This window comes from Xiphias gladius, chromosome 19 (assembly GCF_016859285.1).
Source record: "Xiphias gladius isolate SHS-SW01 ecotype Sanya breed wild chromosome 19, ASM1685928v1, whole genome shotgun sequence".
NCBI lineage: Eukaryota > Metazoa > Chordata > Actinopteri > Istiophoriformes > Xiphiidae > Xiphias > Xiphias gladius.
In genome coordinates, this window is record NC_053418.1 from 11,792,762 (window position 1) to 11,816,116 (window position 23,355).

At 40.6% G+C, this 23,355-nt stretch overlaps 1 protein-coding gene across 3 annotated transcripts in view; it reads right to left on the bottom strand.

Moving 5' to 3' along the window:
• LOC120804718 (aminopeptidase O (putative)) overlaps positions 1 to 19,862 on the bottom strand; it is a 50,054-nt gene extending 30,192 nt beyond the window's left edge. For 2 of the 3 annotated variants that reach the window (XM_040154267.1, XM_040154264.1), the window contains exons 1-8: positions 19,652 to 19,862; positions 18,301 to 18,407; positions 12,829 to 12,931; positions 12,453 to 12,560; positions 11,855 to 11,898; positions 9,562 to 9,622; positions 5,347 to 5,409; positions 4,009 to 4,095 (exon numbers count right to left, since the gene is read on the bottom strand). In XM_040154267.1, the coding sequence (XP_040010201.1) occupies positions 4,009 to 4,095; positions 5,347 to 5,409; positions 9,562 to 9,622; positions 11,855 to 11,898; positions 12,453 to 12,560; positions 12,829 to 12,931; positions 18,301 to 18,407; positions 19,652 to 19,777 (699 nt within the window). In that variant the 5' untranslated portion in view covers positions 19,778 to 19,862. The remainder of the gene's footprint in view (positions 1 to 4,008; positions 4,096 to 5,346; positions 5,410 to 9,561; positions 9,623 to 11,854; positions 11,899 to 12,452; positions 12,561 to 12,828; positions 12,932 to 18,300; positions 18,408 to 19,651) is intronic. The other variant, XM_040154265.1, reaches the window with a different exon arrangement.
• Between the last annotated feature and the right edge of the window lie 3,493 nt (positions 19,863 to 23,355).

A 23,355-nucleotide genomic window follows, 5' to 3' on the forward strand; every position in this document is an offset into this window, starting at 1 on the left:
GAAGTGGGGATATATAAAAAGGATAGCCACACCCAGCATAGAGGTAATGTTTGCAACACTGATTGCACCACTTAACCGCTGTTAACTAAAGGGCTGCAAGTGTTAAAATTCTTACTGTCACTGGGTATATTGACACAAAAAATAATAACAGAAACTGAGACTGAAAGTTTATATTTGAGCTTGGAAACAACAGCTGAAAGGACAATCTCATAAGATCCATTTAATAGCTGTTCTGGAGCATTCGATCTGACCACTGCGCTCACAAACATGGGAATTAGAATTTGTACGATATCATGACAACTGGGTAAGATTGCTGAGGAAGATTATGTGTCACGACTGAAAGCTCCAGAACAGCCACAAAATGGACCTCCTGGTGAGATTTATTGTCAATGATAATATCTGCCTTGGACGATGTCCTCAAACACGTTTTTGCCTGACTCTGTTGAGGTGCAGTTTAATCTCCAAACTGCACTTAAGTGTCTTTTCAACTGTATAAAATTTTGACCAATGAACAGTCTTTCTTTAACAACACAACAATATCAGCTTTAACTGTTAAATACTGTAATAGATTGCAATACAATTTCAGCAGGAATTACAAGAATTCAGGAGCATACAATTCACCAGATTTATTTATCCAGGGGAAGCACTTTGTCAACGCATTTCATATACAGAACCTTATCGCATCTGCATGAAAGGTGCTAGGATGTGCCAGAGTGAATCTAATTACTGTATACTAGTGCAAAAATGTGAAACAGAACTATACGAGCCTAAAGTATGGAGGTAATTTACTTCAGTAACAATAACAATTTTAAAAACCAGTCCGGATTCAGTTTTAATTTTGACCATTGTATGTGTGAGAGTTAAAATAATATTCTTTTTTACCTTGCTGCATTTGACAGCCAGTAAAACCAATTCCGCTGACCAGTTGTGACACGAAGCCTGAGAGTATTGAGCAAATTCTACGGCAAGGCTGCACTCTTTGGGTTTTAGGAAAGGTGTAGGCATGTTATGATACCTATTGATCATCTTTGAGGCATTTTAACGTGGAGTCCAGTTGATCGATATAGGACCCAGGTCAATTACAACTTGCAATCTGCATCTTTAAAGAGCGGAGGAGCATTTTGGAGCCAGAAAAGTTGACCAAGATCTCCCGCTATTCATAGCGTTTTTCCCCTACAGGGTTTCCTGTCCTGATCAGCAGGGGCAGACGGACCCTCTCATTACAGAGACCGCAGATGAAAATGAGAGCAAAATGAGGCCCATTACCATGCGGGCGTGACTAATATCCCTCCACAGACTTCTCCATACACACTGGAAACATGCACACTCATCACACGTGCACATCAAAGTTACATGTGTACACAAAAAAGTCAGATGCACACGCTAAGATGCTTGTGAATCAATAACGTTGCACAGAAACAAAGACGAGGGGAAGTTGGTAATAAACTTTGGCTCTATTAAATTGACCAGATCTTGGGCTGCTCTGTGGGGGGTGTCTGGCTCATAACACTGTGTGCATCTATAGGTAGGTGTGTGTGTGTGTGTGTGTGTGTGTGTGTGTATATTCCCTAATTATCCATGATGTCATTAGCGCTAAATGCGAGCCTGGCTCAGGCTAATTCCTGTCCACTAAAAGTCCTGCCTCCTCTCTTACTTCCCTTACCGTCTCTTTCCTCTCGTCCTAACCGGTCTCAGATCATCTGACCAGTCCTGTAATATTTCATCTCTCGTGTGCTTCTCTCATCTCTTCAAATATCCACTCTGCTCGTCATTTCCTCAAATGTCCGCAACACATTCATTACCTCACAGGAATTCACGATCATCAACCTCTAACCCATCACTAGTCTTGCTCTCACTTCAATCCTTCTAAAATCCTGTGCTACCAGCTTCTGTTTTCCTTTTTGCTTTACTTTTCTACCTTTATTTCTTCATCTTCTTCTCTTTCCATACAGTCATTCCATCACCTAATTTTTCTCTTTCCTGAAGTATCATCTGCTATTTCCTCTCCCTTTGTATTTTTCCACCGAAGCTCATCATTTTTTGGCTTAAATAAATGTTTCCATTCCAATCTAAAAGATAACCACAGGGGATACAAAATGGTCAGTTTTTTTCATATTTCATTCTTCACATTGTTCAAGTTGCATCTTCATGTCCCTCCCCTTCTACCTCCCTTTCTAGTGTGTTTTAACTGCCTTCCCCACATTTCTTTTCCCCCTGCTTTGCCCAATCGCGTCCACTGAGTGATTTATAGCCTTGCAACAGGCTGGTACGGGGGGAAGAGAAAGGGAAGAGAGGTAGATGAGGAGAGGAGGGGTTGAGCAGAAATTGGGCTGTTTGGCGTTTGAAGTACATGAAGGAGTAATATAAAATACACCTGGTCCATCCATGGGGCACTCTCTGTACACAGAAACAAAGGGAGGGGAGGGAGACGTAGAGGAGGAGAGAGGAGAGGGCCAGGCCGCAGGGAAGAGAGGGTGGATAGAAAAGGGGGGAGGGGTCACTTCGTGTTTCCTTTCAGGATGGCTTTTATGGTGTAACTTCAAACGCTGACCTCCCACATCCCCACCCCTCCATCCCCCTGCTCCCTCGCTCCATCCGTCCGTCCATTCGTCCCTCCCTCCTCTTTCTCACTATTGTGTATGGCCAAGTGGACAGTAATTGGCCATTCTTTCATGAGGCTGATTTCAGCACTTTCTTCCCCCCACAGGAAGGGGCCCTTTAGCTGCCCCTTAGAAGTAAGTGTATGTGTGTGTATGTGTGTGTACGTTGTAAATATGCCAGACAGTAGGTATCAGGTGGTTGAAGGGGGCTGCACCGGCTGCGGACTCTAAAGGCATTTCATTCACTGTGTGTTCCAAATTACAACACAGGAATTGGAGTTAATCTAATACAGAGAAATCATGTTCCAACATGAGGTTTTACGAATTTACTCTCTGGATTTTAGGTACAGTTCAAAAATGCATTCATTTGCTTATGAATAAAGTTCACATTACATCTGTTGAAAGCTATAGCATGAAGTGTTGAAAGGAAATTTAAAGACCTCAAAAGTCACGGGATGTGTACAATATTTTCGGCAATGAATGAGTGTTTTATCTTCCTTCCTCTCCAGGGCAATTACCTATCATTCATGACAGAAATTGTACTGTACAAAAAGATGAGAGACTTTGCAAATGTTTCTTACAGACTACAATATCTGAGCATATTGCAAGTGATATATAAAAGCTGCTCTACTCTCACTAATGACTTCTGGCCCTCTGTGGCTTATAGATCAGTGTGTGTTCATTAATGTTGCAGGCGTGTGTGCAAGTGTGTGCGTCAGTTAGTGTGTGGAGGGGATTAGCCGTCCCTAGAGAGCCCTAATTAACGCTACACACACGCAAAACCATCTTTTTTGGATTGTTTTTAATGGCATTTTTCAACATTTTTTTGGTTAGTAAACATTGCAACCTGGCAGGAAGGAAGTATGGGAAGACAAGAAACGATACAACAAAGGTTCAAGGCCAGATTCAAACCCTGAATGACGAGGCCAAATGGTGTCCACCACCATCCAGACAAACACAGACACCATCCCACACACGCATTGACCATGACCCCACACACACACACACACACACACACACACACACACACACACACACACACACACACACACACACACACACACACACACACACACACACACACACACACAGAAACAGTCGTGGGTATGTGATGTATGCAAGCTCTTAAGAGGTCAAATATGTGGGTGGAGGACACAACATAAACACAGTCTTAAGCAAGTACAGGGTAGTCTGTCTTTGCAGACACAACACATCAACAGAATTTGGGATAACTGTGTTGGCAGACAAACAAAAATACGGTACAGCTCAAGAATCACAGCTGCTTTAAAAGAGCAATAACCCAAACAGATAAGAAGATAGAGGTTTCCTAAAGGGAAAGGGACACTGCCAAAATTGAGAAGTAGAGCAGAGGGAAGGTAGATAGAGGTCTTAATACAGTGTCTCCTACCTCTTTGTAGTTCACCTTGGGCTCTATTCTCTTCCGCTTTCTGCCCTTCCCCTGATGACTCTGACTGAGGAGAATCCATTTTACAACCTGGAGGAGGGAGGATGGTAGGGTGAGGCGATGAAGGCGGGAAAAAGAAGAGAGTGTAGAGGTAGAGAGAGGCACGACAAAGTGGCAGGTTTTGAGTGAGAGGGATGAGACAGTATGAAGAGAATTAAAGAAAAAGGGAACAGTGGAAAGGTAATGATAAAGGTGTAACGATGAAAGAGAGAGAAAGTAGGAAGAAAGAGAGTAAGAGAAAGAATGATTGGTCAAATCTAATTAAAGAAAGTAAATATAAAACAGACTTAAGTTGCAAAACACCCTCAGTGAACCACTAGCATGAAAGCCTTTACAGGGTGTAAAGTGGAAACACACACAAACGTCTACCCGTCTGTAGCTCCTTCTCTCTTACACACTCACATTAATCCCAAACTTTCAGCGCTCACTCGTGCTCCATATATAAACAACACAAACTGCTGGCTAAGACAAAAGAGTAATAGTGAAAATATGTTTCTGGGACGGAGCCTGCAGCACAGCAACTCCCCACACCATAGATCTCCATTAAACAGCGAATCACCATCAAGGCCAAACTCTATCTACCCTCATTGACCCCTCTCCTCCGCTTCAATTTATATATCAGACTCAATATACTTTGGTAAAACAGGTTAAATCTTCAAAAATGAAGGTTGTCTAACACTCAAACAGCACATAAAGTGGATAAGTCATTTCTAAGATATAATCCCTCAAGCACTCTTTGTGTTGTAAGGTATTTATGATATATTTGACAAATATTATTTTCAAGTCTGATTGGGATTTATTTCATCGGACAGATAAATGGGAGAAATGGAAAATATAGGCAATGCAATTGAGAACAACTTGGGACCTTTATGGGAAATCTGACAGGCAGCACAGAATGACACGCAACACATGTACAGTGCTGTGTGCCACACTTCACTCAGAAACAGACAGAGGGAGAGACTGAGACAGGGAGCAAATGAGCAAAAGAGAGGTAGATGGAGTGCAAGAGAGGTAGAGATAACAGATGTTATCAAACATTGTTAAACAGTGTGTCAATGAGACAGAAAAGAGAAAAACGAAGAGAGAGGGAGCAGTAAAGAGAAACAGTGGCAAAATAACTGAGTGGAGGAAAAGAGTAATGAAAATCAGATGACAATCATATCAAGCAGTCTAAGGTACAATGTTTCGAATCTGAGAGCTGCCCCCAAGTCTGTCTGCCACTCCCTGAAGACGAGAAGAAGAGACAGGAAAAGAGAAAAGAGGAGGAGAGAGAGTCCTTACCTCGGCTTTGACTTCTTCCACCAGCTTCGCCTGTGACCACACGGCGCTCCTTTCATACAGCCACTGAACAACAGAGAAGAAGGGAAAGCAGTGAGCCGGGGGCAAGTGATCGGGACAGAGTGGAATGCTTTGCAGAGGCAGAGTGAGGGAGAGAGAGAGAGAGAGAAAGAGAACCCAGGCAAAGCAGGAAGGGGAGGGAGAGAAAAGAGGTGGGAGGAGAGGGAGGAGGTGGGAGAGCAATCACTTGTTCCTTTGACGGAAACTCGCGACTTGACTCCGAAGGATGAGAGAAAGCAGGAAGAGTGGAGGATAAAGGAGAAAAAGAGGAGGAGGAGAAAAAAAAAAATCACCTGAATTACTAGAAACCACAGGACAAACGGTGGTCACCTCAGTTCTCTGCACAACCACTCCTCCTCCACCACTACACACACACTCACACACGTAGAGTCATACATGCAAACACACCTACGCGCAGAGAGAAGCTAGTAGGCAAAAACATACAGCACTTACTCTCTAACCTATTAAGCTTCTAGCAGAGCCACTGCTTGAGTGATGTGAATCACACATCAGAACGGTGACGGCGAGGGCTGTGTGTATGTGTGCGTTCGTGGGTGTGGGTGTGTGGTGAGGAAAATATGGAGACAGACACAAGACAGACGGGAGTGCGTGGAAACATGGTCTTTGTAATGTCACACCACGCACGCACACAAACAAGCAAGAAGCAGCAGTGCCACATCATATTCATACAATCTATGATACACACTCCACAGACGTTCCCAGGCGCACGCGGTGTTTCAGCTATTAGTGTTTCCACAGCCACACACAAAGTTCAATGCTATAACTACATGCCTGAGTACTTGTCTCTGTGTATTGTAGAAAAGTACTCCAGCAGAAATAGCATCAAGGTGCGTGTAGAAGCGAAGGACAGAGAGAGAGGCGGACACAGAGAGGTACAGAGAGAGGGAGGTGTTAGAGTGGGCTGTATAGAATACAGTGAGTGTTGAAACAGTAAATTGGTGTTGTGTAACAGGATACCACACATAGCTTTTTTGCTGCCTAGATCCCCACTACCATTCCCTGAATAGCAAGGCTTTTGTCTACCTCAAACTCTCTCGTCGTCCCGCACCCCCATCTATGTAGTGTCACTTTGGTGAATCAATATTAGAATGCACGTAGAAGTTCAGAAGTTAAACCTCTTATCCCTCGACATGTCTGAGAAGCAAATTAATCACATCTGTCATTCAGTTTAGTTAAGTAGAAATTAGTGATGTGTCTGAGTTTTGTCAATCAACAGTTTGGTAAGTATTTTTTTTTAAATTGATTTTATATTTACATTCAGCATCAAACAAACATTCCATAAGATGCATTTCAAATACTGTATGTATATATCATACATTCATGTTTGCCGTAAGTCTCGTTGGTACGTGTTTTTACTTGATTTATCTATAAGCATGGATATCCTTCATAATCTCTCAATCCCGGGAACAATGCCATCCAGTAACAATTCCAAAATCTTGGTACCAATATCAAAACTTTTTGATACCTGACCTTGTTGAGTATAAAATCATTTTTATAAATTAAAAAAAGCTGAATTTTCATCTAATAAATAAGCCCAACCTATCGCTTAAATAATGTTTAATGCTGCCTAACACAAACAACTGTGGATAAAGTTTTCTAAATAAAAATTGTTCATATCAGGGTTTGAGTCTGACTCAATCATTATATTCGAAATGTATTCAGGTCCGACAGCCAGCCCTGATTATCAACAGAGAAAGCTTGAGCTCCAGTAATTGGCACCCTTTTTGCCTGGAAAAACAGCAAATGTTAGAGTGCTTATGTACTAGGTAAAGCAGTTTAAATAACTATATTGTATCAGTCTGTGATGTTTGGCAGCAAAAAAATGCGTTTACTGATGAACCAGGCATCAATAAATGGTATTGGCATAACATAAAACATTAATGTAAGTAGTAGGAGAAAGGATAAGGCTGAAAGATCTGGTGAATAAATGTTTGTTTTTATTCATACAAAGTAACTCAGCCCTCATCCATCATCCCAAAGGGAATGCTTACTCATCTAAACTCTGAGGTCTAAAAAAGGCCAGCACTGGCCTTCCCATTCCACATCTCTTACTCCGGGATTGGTGAATATCATTGTTTATTATTAGGCCAAACCATTTCCTGCCTTTCTCCAATTCAAGCACATTGTCGAGCAACGGATGGGAAGCAGAAAGGGGGGAGCGAGAGAGGCAGAGAGTGGCAGGGAGAGAGATTTCAAAAATGTGTTTGTGTCTGGTCTACATAATACACAAGCACTTGCATTTGTAAAAGGTTTCAATCGATCTGGCTGATCTTATTAGCCGTTGACTCGCACATCAAACACAAAAAAAGCCTCTGCAAGAACACTCTAGCTGTCACCCAATCAGGTGTGAGAAAACAGCAGTCCCTCAACGCTGTCCTTCCCACCCTCAGAGGCCCCTGAAAGGCTCCAGTTACATCATCACATAATCTACAAGGTGAAGGTTCCCAGACAGCAACACAAGCAAAGACACACAAAAATGCACATACACACAGTGATAATTAAGATCAGTTACCATGGAGATGGGAGAATTGAAGAAGCTGCTAAAGTGGATTGATTGCGTGAGTGTGTGTGTGTGTATGTGTGTGTGTACGTGTATGTAGCCTTGTAATCCTAGTATCTATGACCATAGGTCTTTTTCGATTAGAGGGCAGAGGCAGAGCAGCACTGCTCACCTTGTCAAAATACAGCCCCAGTCTGGTAACATGGCCAATGATAGTGATTCGACAACACAACGATAAAATGAACTGCACAATTCGGGCCTCCAAGAATTAGCCATGCTAAGTGATGCCTTACAGTAGACTGAAGGTCATTACCATCATGTTATCGTTTGTAAAACTGACTTGAAAAATTCAAAAACTTTGTTCAAGTTGACCGAAAAATATCTTGTGAGTTTTTATGCTATAGCGGGACACCCTTCACCGTCTAATAGTCAGACATCATTTAAGTTGTAGTATTTATATACTGAAAGCTATTTACTTGTAATATGAGACATAATTTTCATTATGAGAGCGTCATTGCACTGCTATTTACAGCTGTTCCGCACAAAGACAAATGCAACGTTACTCTTGTCATCTGAGAGCAAATGCTTAGAGCATACTCCTCCCACAAACATTAAATGTTAGACTCCTCTCTGGAACCACCTTAAAGCTGCTGGCTTTGATCTAAACAAAACATCTTAACCTACATTGTAGTCTAGTTAATGAAGTGATCTCAAACCATACTGATTCATTATTAAGGATGATAACTTTCAGATATCTGCAGTCAGTATGATTCTTGCAGTGTGGCTTTCAAAACCAGCCAATTAGGCTGCAGTTTGTACAGTGAAGCCAACCAGGATATTGAATGTTGCTACAGTTGACAGTCAGCACAAAATAACCATCCAATGGTAACAGCAGCAAGAGAGAAAACTAAGAAGAACAGAAAGCAAACTAAAGTATAAATTAAGCCATGTAGACCTTTACATTGAGATAACAGTGTAAAACAATGACAGCCACAGCAATTGGGAGAGGTATGAATATCTAAAAGGTTAGACATAGATATGCCATTGGCCAGTTCAAACCATGACTGGAAATAACTAATCTCTTCCATAACCAGAAACCAGTCTAGTGTGTACACATATTTTATGAAAATCAGCCTATGCATGCCTCAGGTTTGATACTTTCAGCATCAATACCCCAAAACACCAGCTGCGTGCTAATTTTTGGCTATTACCTCGTATGATAAGACCCAAATAGGAGCAAGAACATTACTAAAGTAATTACTTATTCTATAGTTAAGACATGATACGTGTGAATTCAGTGGAAACAGAGAAGTTCAGAAACATACCGCAAGTGCTAGACTATAAGCAAAAACTAGCAGTACTGGTAACAATACTATTAGTAGTACTAATAGTCCAAAATCTGAAATAATTTATTTTATACATTAAAGTCAGTATTTTTTTAAAATACAAATAGTGTATTAATATACATTCTACATTATGTATTTACAATACAAAACAATTAACCCTTTGGTTCCTTTTAGTTTCAGTCCTCATCAGGACATCGCTGAACACTAAAGCAACATTGTTAAATTTTATATTTTGGTAAATTTTAAAAAGATAAAAGAAAGAAAAAATAGAGAAGGAAAGATTCCTCATACCTTTGGAATTCCCGGTCGATCAAGCCAGTCTGCATAAATAGAACTGAGGGTGAGGCCTTTTCTGGAACACAATGGCACAAGTGTTAGTATTATTCCTATTATTATAGCAATGACTGTTATTGCCCAAAACACTCTATGAAAACATGGCACTGGGAAAACACTGTTGGGGTCATTTCAGAAAACCTTAAACAAAAAGAGGGGCACAGCCACTTTCCCATACAAGGATAAGCAATCAGACATGTACAGACAACGAATAGGATTTACATGTATGTATGTGTATATACAGTATGTGTGTGTGTTTGTGTAGCTGAGGATGGGCTGAAGTGGATGGTATGTCCATGAAAACAGTCATATACCACATGCAGAACTAACACAGTGAAACAGCTTGCTTGCAAAGACAAATGTGAATGCAACCAAACATTCCACAAGCAGTCTGCAGAATGCTAACTATAAAGTATACTAAGTACACACCAAGTCGAAGACAGCATACCCCCCATCATCAATCCTGCCTGCGCTTGAAAAAAATTCCACACTTGGATACTCTGAAGCTATTACTATATATTAATCTGTGATCTTCAGCCCATTAAAATGGGTCATTTTGTAATGAAAGTTGTAATTTTAAATGTTTGTATATAAATTTCCTCTTAGTTATGCTCTTCTAACTGCGGCCTAATAAGAGAATTCCTACATTTGCCAAATCAACTTCTGAATGAACTTGGTGCGTTCAGAACAAACAGTAGATTAGGAGAGCTCAAGTGAACACACCTTTCTTTTAAACTTTTCTCTCCATAAATTGTTTATACACTGGTTTTACACAGTGGCGTCTTTTAAAAGGGAGGGACAACTGAGGGAACTGTCTAATGCCTTGTGCAGACTGTCTATGCCAAAATTTAGAGGCAATCCATCCAATAGTTGTTGAGGTATTTCACTTTGGACCAAAGTGCTGGACCAACACACCAACAGACTGGTTTACAGACTAACCAACACTGAGCCACACTGCTGCAAGTGTGGCTAAAAATGGTTTAGATGGACTAACAATTTGCTCTAGGGTCGAGCCTGTGCTCCTTGCTTCCACACACTAGTAAAGTCTGAGTCCTTCTGCGTCATTTCCTATTTTATTTGCTGACAACTTTGGCAGATGGAGAGTGGGCCATCAGTAAATCAAAGCTCATAAAAAAAACTCTTTATACTCTACAGTGTACTAGAAGAGGTAATATTCCCAATAAAAGCAGCAATATGCCCAGAAACTGGACATTAAAAACATCACTGGGCACTTTACCACAAGGAAATTTCAGCTCTTGGCACTTTGAGTTGAACAATAGACAGTACATAAAGACTCAACATCTGCCACACCAATATTGAGACACCGTAAATTAGGATTACATGGGATTATGTGAGCATAGTTCTCTCCTGTGGTAAACAAAAGGTTTATACCATTAACACACCGCATGTATTGATTGAACATGTTAATAATTTTTATGTTAAGTCTTATAATTATTATGTTTGGATCATTGGGGATTGGCAGGATATATGACCCTGCACCCTGTCTAGAGTGTCTATTCCTATCCTAAACTTTGCTCTTCTAGTGGGCTGTTTACTGAAGGAGGCATCGGATCCAAATATTGACTGTCCCCAACTCCCTCTGTTTAATTCAATCAATCTTTGCCAGCCCAGCAGCAAACTCCACATGGCAGAAAAGGAAAAACGACAACATTTAGAGCAGACAAATTGTGCTGAGGATGAGAGGAGTAAGAAAGGAAAGGTTGAGGATGGGAGAAACAAAGTGAAAGACAGATACGGAGAAAGGAGGAACAGCAAGACAGGCAGAAGAAGAGGTAAATGAGGCAATCAGGAAAAATAGAGAACTGAGTGAGTAAGTGAGTGCAGAGAGGGAGAGAGAAAATTACAGAGGAGGAGAGGAGGAGGAGCAGTTATCCTTTTACACTTCAATTAATATGAGAATGGATGAGACTGCTCTCTTAACAGGATTGGGGTGTTGGGAGCTTTTACTGGCCATTTTTCCACAGCAGGACAACATTTGTCAAAGAACAGCGGCCAAATCAACACATGCTCATGTATTTGACATTAAATCTTCTATTAAACCACATCTGTTAAAAAAAAGTTCTACGGCTATGTTAAAACTGAAAACTGATGAATAACATATCTCTAATTTCTCTGGAACTGGAAAACAGGCTACCCTTACTTGAGCCCAACCAAAGTTGTGTTAATACATCAAAGCACTTTCATTATTCATGAATTATACTGCAAGCATTATTCAAAGCCACTTACATACCTCTCCATGTCAGGAAAGATAATCAGCAGCATTCGCAGGAAATCCTGTCCAAAAAGAAAAAAAGACAAATAGGACAGATAGAAATGGAGGCATTTAGGTAGGTGTGGGAGGAAAAAAAAAAAGAAAGAGAAAGGCATACCTGGTCTTAAGTCAGGAGTACAAGGTCAAGCAGTGTTTATGTTACATCCATTATTTAGTGGGAAGACTCAACCTGCCACTGAAGAAACAGGAGCCAGGTGGAACTCATCACGTATCACACACAGACGGACACACACATACACACACACAGACTTCCAGGTGTGATCGCTCAGCCTCATGGCCACAGCAGAATAAACATACATGGCTGAGCTGATGTATGGTCATCAATTTGAATAGCTGCTGGAGCATTTTCAACTATTTTAACACTGTGCCAATCAAGCTCACATCAGCCTCCACTTAATTTATGGAAATAAGATTGTGCCTCAGAGACAGGTCATATTAAAACAGTTCAAATCGGAGCTCAGATTTTATTAGCAGCCCTGAAGTAGCTGCGAGTCAACACTGAGATTCTCCATTAAGTTAATGAAGTAAAAATGAATTTGCTATACCACAGCCTCACCTGAGACAAAATGAGCTGCCCGTGGTATTCCTTCACAAATAATCTGAAGAAGTCGATGAATTGCTGCTCTCCCACTTGACTGGCCAAGAACCTGAGGAGGAAGTAACCCTGGACGAAGGACGGGACAAATAAAAACAACAAAATGTGATCCATCAAAGACAATACAGAGAAACTCTGCGGCAACATCTTTACCCATTACAAGTCTTGCTCCGAGCACATCTAACAAAGAGTGGGACACCTAAAAAGACATAATAGGCTTTTTTAATACTTTGATTTGTTCTATAGCCCTTTGCTTCCTTTTTTCCTTCCCTCTTTCCCTACTTCCCCTATCCATTTCCTGCCTTTCTCTGCTGCTTTTACCACATTAGTCTCTCACCTTGAGGTAGTGGACTTGCATGAAGGTTTTGTCAGGGTTGAGGGCATGTTTAACTGTGGAGGAGCCAGACTCACTGACCTGACCAGTGTTCTCCATGTTGGGTCTGCAGAAGGACAAACAGAGTGGAGAAACAAAAAATACACACAGAAAGATATGATAGATAAGAAGACAGGCATATAGTACACAGAGGGAGATATTTAGCACACAGTAAACAGGGCGGTTCACAGAAAATGACACAGGCAGGTGTAAAGACAGAAAGGCAAAAACAGAGTGGGATGGTTTGAGAGAACATGAACGCAGAGTTTTCATTTTATCCCACTCTTACAGACTATTTAGCTGCAGAAAAATCACAATTTCTACAGAGCAAGAATACACTGTCTGCAACACTAAATCCAGCCACTTGGCCGGTCCTCTCAATGGGGAACACATTGCCAGGTTGCCATACCCTGCCTGAGGCAGGCTGGAAATCAAGCTGCAGATTTATAATAGCATGCTATAGTGTTTATATGACCTCACAGTACTGCGCTCCGACTTTACTGCCCATGACTCACTGAGTGAACGTATAACACTTCCACAAAAAAAGCACCCCCGTCTACAGGCACAACGGAACAATGCTCTAGGTTTCGCTTTCCCTGTCACACAGATACAAATCATCTCTTCAACCTCTATAAACACGCAAACAAATACACATAAAACCAATAAAAGCCAAACAAACAGAGAGCTGACGTGGGATGCTGTGCAATGATAGTTTCAGTTAGCCAGTATTGATCAAGCTGAGCAGATTAACTCAGTGTGCCAATAGGAAGGCCTTGAAGGATCACCCTCCCGCCAAGTCGATACGCAAGGCGCCTGGCCCACGAATCAATACACCCTTCATCACTGGCTAGCACTTTTCCACAGGGCCGCTTCATGACAGGGCCAGACACACATACAGACAATCAGGGAGCCCACACATCCAAATTCTTATTCACACAGATTCATGTGTGACGTATGACCTCAATGATTAATCTCTTCAAGTTAGGCTTCAACTGTGAGCCACAAGTTGGTCAAATATTTGATCTATTTGAGTCTTTGTTCAAGCACGGTTAGCAGAAGAGCAGGGACGGGGGAGGTGAAGTAGATTAGGGCTGAGGACAAGAGGAGGAGGAGGAGATGTGGGAGAAATTGAGGGCAGGAGATAGATGGGAATGTTTGGTTTGCTCAGTGGACTGAGAGAGGAAGTCATCAGCTTCCTGGAATTTCTAAATTCGACTGGACAATCTTACAAGGACTTTCATCATGCATATTAGGGTGTGTTCCTACTTGTGTGCATGTGCGCATGTCATATAAATGTTATGTTTGAGAAAAATCACAATACCAATGACCTGGTTTGGTAAAATCCATTTCGGAACAACTTAGTAATGATCCTCGGCGTCTGTACATTAAAAGCTGCCAATATTGTAAGCCTGTCACTGGACATATGGATTAAAAATAAAAGACAGTTGTAAAACACAGGGGCAACAGGTGCAAACTTGCATTATTAAGTATAACGTTTGTCTTAAATGTGGTAAAATGGCTCATTTACTTTATACCTTATATCACGGCCACATGATTTTCCCTTTTTTTTTAAAATCATGGAGTTATTTTTTTAAATTGCGCTCCATCAGGTCTCCTGCCCATAGTGTCCATGTCTGTCTGTTGCTGCTGATAAGATGAAATAGACTCTTTTTACAACAGCAGGACGTGCCGTATCCCTGGGAAATACTATGCGGGTTCGTGTCAGACAGAGAAGTACAGAGAAAAAGAGGGACTTGGGCAAGACACAAAAACAATGACAGAACATGTATTTCTAGAAGAGAAAATGTGTCTGTTTCATGCGTCAGACACCAGCGGCAGAGCAGGGAGAGCAGAAATGTTGATCCATCACTGCCGTGTTAGACAAAGGAACTCCACCCTTCCCACTGTCCAGCCCAGGGATGTATGGATGTGTAAATCCCTGTCTTTAGCCGTCTCTCTTTGTCAGAGATGATTTACTACAGCTTTAAGCGGAATCGCTGCTCGCTGCCTCGGAGAATCGCACAATAGCTCAATGTATTTCAGAATAAATGGTGCTCTTATCTGACTCGTAGGCCATGTGTGTGAGAGGGAGGGTGTTTGTCTGTGTGTGTGTGTGTGTGTGTGTGTGTGTGTGTGTGTGTGTGTGTGTGTGTGTGTGTGTGTGTGTGTGTGTGTAGCCATGCATACACCTGGGTGTGTCTGAGATTGAGAGAGAGAGAAAAAGAGCTGGAGGAAATCAGGAGCTATTACTGACAGAACTTAATGTCAAATGCACGCACGCAGACGCAGACGCAGACACACACACACACACACACACACACACACACACACACACACACAACAACACTCACACACAGAGTTTTATAGCTCCGCAAGCCATATCCTGACAAATTACACTGGGTTGACTGTGGAAACCGGATAAGGTAGAGCAGCACTCCCAGCAGCCCAGTAAATCAGCAGGGAGAATGGCGTCTGGCCCGGGCTGCCCTAAATATAACTCATCTGAAATGGACTGATAAACACTGGCCACTGGGGCCCCTGCTGGATCACGGGGTGTCGATTGTGACCCACTGAACTTGGAAAGCACAACCTGCAATTTAGCCTTTATTTGTGTGTATGTGCGTGCAAACTGGTGAGGAGGCTGTGCGTATCTCTCTGTACATCCCACTGCACTTCCTCTCCCTTTACCAGGTCCTCTCTAACAAATCTTTCTCTGCATTGTGACAACCATTTTCCATTTATTCATATTATGTGTCCACACAGTTGTTATGCTAATGGAGCGAGATGAGGACTTGGACATACAGGCAGTCCAGCCCACATCATAAAGTGGTAAGGCCTGTTCCCAACTTTGGAGAAAGCTAAGATCTTAGTAACATCTGACCTTCAAATGCCCCTTATGTTTCATTTAAGGGTAGGAGATATGGTTGAAATTATTTTGTATCAAAATACAAAATAATAAAATGGAGAGAGACTGAAGAGAGAGAAAATAAGAGACTGAATGAATGCCAACAGTCTAAGAACACCAGACTGGTCAAAGGATCAACTGGGAAGGGGTCAAAGGTCAGGAACTAGGTCAGTGTCAGTGGATGGCCGGAGGAATATCCAGGAAGTCATTCACATCTGAAACCAAAGACCATCACTGAACTGAGACTGCAATTACAATCTCCTGCTCATATAAAATGGTGTTAGTTAGTTGATGTTAGTTTTTAATGTAATTTGGCTCCAAAACTTTAATTTGGACAACAAAATTTATTTATGGGTCTGTAATTGCCAACTCGTTTCTAACTACTTTTCATGGGAAGTTTCCTTTAAAGAACTCACAGTGTTTGGTACTAATTATAGGGAAAACATGCTGGCTGACAAAAATTACACAGGGCTTTCCAGGAAACTTACTTGAAATTGTTAGGAAATAATTCAGAAATTACAGACCCACATGATAAAGTGTTACCCACAATTTTTTAAAATGATGACACATTATGATCATACAGTATCATCATGATATTAATAGATTGGAAGTTGATTAACAATAATACTGTCTTAATAATAATAATACTGAGCTCTGCTAAAATATACTTGTTGATAGCAGTAGAAAAACACAAACAGGGGCATACTGATGTTACTAAAAAAATCATTGCATTTGTAGTAAAAGCTGTACCTGACTCATTTAGATAATGTGTGAGCACGGTTCCTTTATGCCTTTATAATTGCTTTAAGAGATGTGAGGTATAAGAAATGGCATTTCCTTGGGTGCCACTTTAGCAATTACTTGTCCTTTCAATACTAATGTGTTTCCATGCAACATAATCAGTCGAAATGTATGCATCCATGCGTATGGGCACGTAATGCATGTCTGTGTATGTGTGAGTGCACGTATTGTTAGCATTTTTCAGATGTTAGTTTTATGTTGTTGATTTAACCCCGTCAGGTGCAGTGAAACCTAATCCTGATCCTCCTAATCAACCGTGTGTCTGCCTCATAGGGGAACATCCTGATAGACTGCTAGACAGACACAGGTCTCAAGTACATGCTTAACCCTTTCACTCACAAAAAGCTTCCAGTTTCAAGAATATATTCTTTGTCACAGCACTGAAACCCTTTAAACTCATGAAGATGGTCCTTAACAGTGACAAATTAGTAAAATCATTATCACTGGTACTGAAGCGCTTCACTAACCTTCACCTTGCACTATTCAGGACAAACTGAATTGATTTGAATTCTAAGTACTATTAATTCATGAGTGTTTCAATTGTGATGATGACAACACCTTGTTAGTGAAGTGACACAGTTAGAAGTTAGTGCCAAGCAGAGGTGCCATGAAATCAATAACACATTGATTTGCTGTTACGCTCTGGACGACCTCTTACAAGCGTGAATATCAATAGTGCACTGCGCTACAAGTGTCATCTCCAGTGAAGAGGCTTTTTTATTGAAATGGAAAGCTACAGTATGAAATGCACAATGCTGACAAGTGTTAGCATTGTCACCGTTAAAGAGTTAACTCCTGGGTGGGGTTTAAACCTATAATCCCCTGATGACACTGTGCTTCCACCCTGGATAAAACAAACAGGGTGTGGGTCCCACATTATCAGGATCAGATGAAAAGTTTGTGTTTGTGCGTGCTCGCTGTGCTCGAATGCAGAGCCTTTCTAAGACATGACAATACAGTACACCTGGATACACTTTGTTGCCACACCTGCCGCACCTGTACCTCTGGAATGCATATACCTCACACTCACGTGTGTGTCTACACATGCAGACACTAACAAAAAACTGGACTAACACTACAACCTATAAAACTAAACAGTATCTATTAGTGGGAATTAGTTAAAGACAGATGCATGGTGCATACAGGTGCTATGTCTACGGCCAAACTTTTTGTAGTGTAAATTCTGGTTGCTTTACAAGTATAAATATGTCTTGTGGTTCAGCGTTGGCTTTTTCAAAAAATTGTGAGTCACCCTATTCAGTCGATCAGCATCTTGCACAATATTGTTCTAGGTGTGTCAGTGCTGACTGTAACTGTGACAATTATGAATTAACGCCTTAGCTTGTATTTTTTTGCATAAAGTCCATGCAAGTCACTCTGAGTGAAAAAAGGGTGTCTGCAGTTGAGGCATGCAAACTACATAAGAAGTGCTTGTTGTAAAAAATAATGTGTGAAAAGGAGTATGTTAAGCACTGATAGCAGAGTAATGTGGTTTTATACTCACACTAACTGATGTAGGATGATGTGGCTCTGGAGTGGTTTAGTAAACCTCTACGGCTATTTAAAGCTTACAGTGAGGGAGAAAGTCAGCATTTGGGGTCAAGTTCATGTCAGTTTAAAGTAATGTGTCCTGTTTTGACCATGCTCACCTAAAGGAGCTCCTTCCACCATAATGGCAGCAATGGTGAGATAATTAAAACCGACAAGCTGGATCAATGAGAGACACACACCTGAGGATTTGAAGTTCCTCCTCTGAGTTCTGCAACTCATCAGAGAGTCGTCTCCACCTCAGCAGTGCCTTTAGGTCAAACTGGTCTGCTGTCTCTTGTAAGGTGAGCTGGAGGGAGAGACATGAACGGATAAAAGGATGTAAAGGAAAGGGTTAAGGCAAAGCAAAGTAATCAAAGGAAGAAAAAATAATCAGCAAAAACAGAAAGACACAAATGCACACTAATATCATGATAAAAGCAGCATTGACCACAATCTCTGTCACTATGTGTCATTGATTTTGACAGCAATAACAGGTCTGCTTAAATATATTTCTTCAGAGCCAAACTCATATCATAAAAGGTGAAATAATTAAGCAGCACAGACACAAGAAAAACATTTGCGTAGCTCTAAAACAGAGCTGAAGTTAGTGTTGCAAGCAAACTATTCATTCCAATGCCACATCCTCATCCTTTGTCCTGTTGTTTATCTATTTTTTTTTTTTTCAGGTATCCTTAATTATCAGACTACCAGTCACCTCCTGGCTTAGGCATTAGAAGGATATCTGGAGCAGTACACAACCTCAAAACTGGCAAATAACTTTTTTTCTTTTATCTACAATATGACCTAACTTTGTAAAAGTTTAAAATTTTCACTTTTTTCAGGACTAAATGGCAGTTTTACTTTTTTCCACAACTTTTGTTTGCTTCAGCTTAGTCCTCTTATATTTTAGTAGCTTAGGAGACTTGGGTTGGATGGTTTATTTTTTGCTTGGCCCAGGAACTTCTTTACCCTTTCATTTTCTTTGGCCAGCTCCTCTGACCTTTCAGACATGGTTTTTGTTTCCTGTTTGTCATTTTCTGCATTGGAACTTGGACTGGTGTTTTTATGAACTGTTTCCTTGTGTGCTTGATGTATGGTTTTACTACAGTAATGTAACGGCCAAGTCTACTTGATATGCATTCCAACCACAACAGTAACATTTGGAAATCCTGGCACAAAAGTTGTGGAAATGGAAAGTTGGAGTGCCAACTTGTGTTTCCCCGAGTTGCTGCATTATATCAATGGTATGAAGGTGATAGATCATAATATATAACTCTACTTCTACATAGTGACAAGAAAGAGATTAGCTGCATAAACAAATATTATCTTAATGTTTCTGAGGTTGTTTTTCATTAACTTATTTCCATTTCTAATGAGAGAAAGTTGCTTTCACAGTGGTAACTTCTTCAAAGTGGCTGCAGCAAACTGGGCTTCACAAACTGGCTTAACTGTGTGTCTGAAAACTCATACTGCCATCTAAAAGTTTTCATCAACCTGAGGTGACAACCTTAATAAAGGCCACCATCAAGTTACTTTGATGTACAACTGTACTTGTTGTGCTTGGGCCCAGATGATGTCTTCCAAGTAGGTGGCAAAACCCTCGCTGATCCATTCCTCAGTCCAGTCTCGGGCTCCAATAACCAAGCCAAACCAGGAGTGGGCAATCTCATGGCACATCCTTGATCCACACAGAGACAGGCTGGTCTCTCCACAACCAAGACTCCCAGCATACAACACACTCTGGGACAGGAAAATTATATGGGGGCTGTGGAAGACAAATGACAGACATAAAGGATGAACAAGAGGGATAAAGCTAGATATAAATTATAAAAGGGAGGAAAGTAGTGAGAAGCAAGTGGGGGAGTGAGAGATAAAAAGGAGAAAAGATTAGAAAATGGGAGACTAAAAATGTTTTTAGAATCAAGGGAGGTTCAGGAAGCAAAAGACAGACAAGTAAATACAGAGGAGAAAACAAGAGGTAGCTGTGAGCAAAACAAAATTATTGGCTAAGAGGAAATAAAATTCAAAAGAGAGATGAAGACATCCTGTACCACCATCCAAAAAGATCAAAGAGTTAGTGAAGTAAAGTTCCACACTTATGATTACAGAAAATTTAGCCTGAACACGCCAAGTAAGACTAATGAGTATGGGAGTCATTTTACTGCCCATCCCTTTCTCCATCTTCTACATGATGTTTAGCAAAGGGCAGCTTACTCATCATGCATTCTTGCCAAACCTAACTGCCCTGCACAAACATCAAGAAAAAACATCATGTTCCCTGGATTAAAACTGTCAGCCAACAACGGGTAAAATAAATTAAATAAGATTTGCAATTTTGAGAGGTTTTGTGCAATTGTTATAGATTTATCGAGGCAGGTTGGCTTTAAAGCTCTCACTCCTACTCTTTCCCATTGTTTCTAAACGTGACTTCAAGGCAAGGCTGCAAAATTTAGTTTTAAAGTTGTCATGATTTTTTACAAGAAAAGATAATTATAAACCAAATCGTTACCCTTTCAAGATCTTTATGGAGATGGAAGGAAAAGGACTGAGAACAGAGTCTGACATATGACTATATTTAGAAAATGATCAGCGTCTGTAACTATTATATATCCATGACTGATTTATTGGGCAATTAAGTTAATTCTCACAAGGAAATTAAATGTATGGTTATGGTTATGATAAACTTTTAGATTAAATGCATCTGAAGCGTATGTAAATATAGAAACTATAGCACTCTAGTAAACAGATAATATATGTAAAACATTTAGATTCTAAAAAGGCTTAAAGAGCTTTTAGTGATACCAAAGATAAGAGGCTATTTTGGCTTGTACAGAGGGATAAAACAACAGTTCAAAAGCCTCATTAAGCTTTTTAGCCAATAAGACCACAATTAAAGCGCCAAGCCAACCAAAATTGGAGGGGAAATGGTTAGCAAATGTGAGTTAGTAAATACTATTCTACAGTATATAGATAATGGTTTCCCTTAATGTCCATTTTTGATCTCTGATTTTAAAAAGTCTAAATTAGGACTTTGGTTCTTTCCCTCAACTTTCCATTTCTTCTCAATTAAGGTAGTAAATTTTAGGTTTGACGAGGGTCTGGAAAGTTTTTTTCACTCCACAATGCCTGCCAGCAGAGAATACTGAGCTGCTGGTAATAGAGTTGGCACACCACCACACCACATTGAGATACTAGAATATGAAGAATAAGAGTCTACAGCAATGATAGTGGCTTTGTGAGGCTATATTTTGCAGTGCTTTGCACTAAATGCTAATACCGGCAATGCTAACATGTTGTCAGTGACAATGCTATCATGCTTATTCTAAGCAGGTTATCATGTTTACCATGTTCATTACAGTTTCTGCATTTAGCAGGTTTTAACATTTGCTAATCAGCACAATACACACAGTACAGCTGAGGATGATGGGAATGTCATTAGTTTTGCAGGTGTTCGGTATTGGTGTTTAGTATTAGTCAAATTCAAAATTTGATCTGATGATTGTGTTAGATGAAAAATTTCAGGGATCACATATATTAGTATAATTTATCCAGAGGGAAACATTAATGTGTGTATCAAATTTCATGGCAATACACCGAACAGTTTTTGAGATACTTCATGCTGGACCAAAGTGGCAGACCAACACGGCATATTTGCCATTTTAAACCATCTTGTAGTTTCAACAACATCCATGTCATTCTTGATATTATAGAACAACTGCATGAAAAGTTCGTACTCCAGACTCTCAGCTCCACATAGACACAGGAATACAGCACCTGACTTTTAATCATGAGACAGCGCTGATACCACAGGACCAATCGGCCTGCTCTGTCAAAGCCAAGGTCATGGCTGAAGACTTTTCTGGAGCATTCTTTACTTCTTTCTTATGTAACAGGCTCTGGGTGCCCTGAGGGACTTAGGGACGACTATGCGTGAGAGGCAGGCTTTTCTTCAACTGAAGAATGGGAGAGGGGTCACAGAGGTGCAAATGAATGGTTTCTCTCTCTCCTGGCCCATGTAACAACAACGGACTGTCTAGAGCTCCTTTCACACTCTCTAGATCTTAAGTATCTCCACAACCATCGAACCGACATTGTTGCGAAAATTTATGACAATCTTCAGGTCCCTAATGAAAAGTATTTTTTCAGATGGTCATACCACCCTATGACTGCAACAAATATGTTAAAGCTACCCTCTACACTACAGAAGAAATGTCTTTATCTCTGTGTTTCAATTCATTTGAGTCAGCTTTCTTAGGCATTTTCAATATATGTTAACTACATGTAAGCATCATGTAGTGATAAAACCACACAATATAGTGTTTCTCTTAAAAAGTCATATAGATTGATCCTACTTCCAACTGCTGAGACACAGCAGCTACAATTACTTCACCTGTTGGATTGACAGTTTACTCCCACAGCTACAATAAGCCCACATATTGGTGCCACTGATGAATTATAGTAAGCTGTAAAATGAGCTGCTCTCATCGAGGAAAGATTAGCATCTTAAAACACCAGATGACAGAAGATTTACTTTCTGTCCTTGCCATAACCTAATTATGTGACAAGCTAAGTGAATTATAAAGGAAAACAGTGAGTAAAGCCATAGGTTAGGCCAGGTCTGCCAGACCGTCTATTTTGGAGGAAAATAAAAATTGGATATCTGAACAACACAACTACTCTTTATTTCCCTGAGGATTGTTTTATCAGATAGAAGGCAGACCATCGCCTTCTGTTATTTAGGAACATGTCAACATCATACAATAGGGTCTTATGGGCATCATTTCTGAGACAGCATCTCAAATCTAATCCCATGTTTTTCCTGATTACACAAACAAAGGCTCTCACTGGAGCAGGAGATGCTAACATTAGCCTTATGAGTTTCTTTGTAGCCTAATCTTATTCCCTCACAATCGGATAAGCACGCCTTTGTTGTCAGTTCCAGCAGTGCGTTTGTGTGTGTCTGTGTGTGTGAGTGAGTGAGTGTGAAACACAAAGACAGCCTTTCAGAGACGGCACTTGCACATGCTCCTCTGAGGGAGGCGGAATCCATCACTACAGTGACAAATAGTGTCATCCCACCATGGTGGGGATGAATAACAACAGCATCTTTCACATTCACTGATACACTGACTGACATTAGTTGACATCAGGGACCTGTCAGGGATACAGGCATGAAAAGACTTTCACACAGATTCATGCATATGTAGTACCTGCACATCAGAATATACCTTTCATCTCCAATATAGATCTGTATG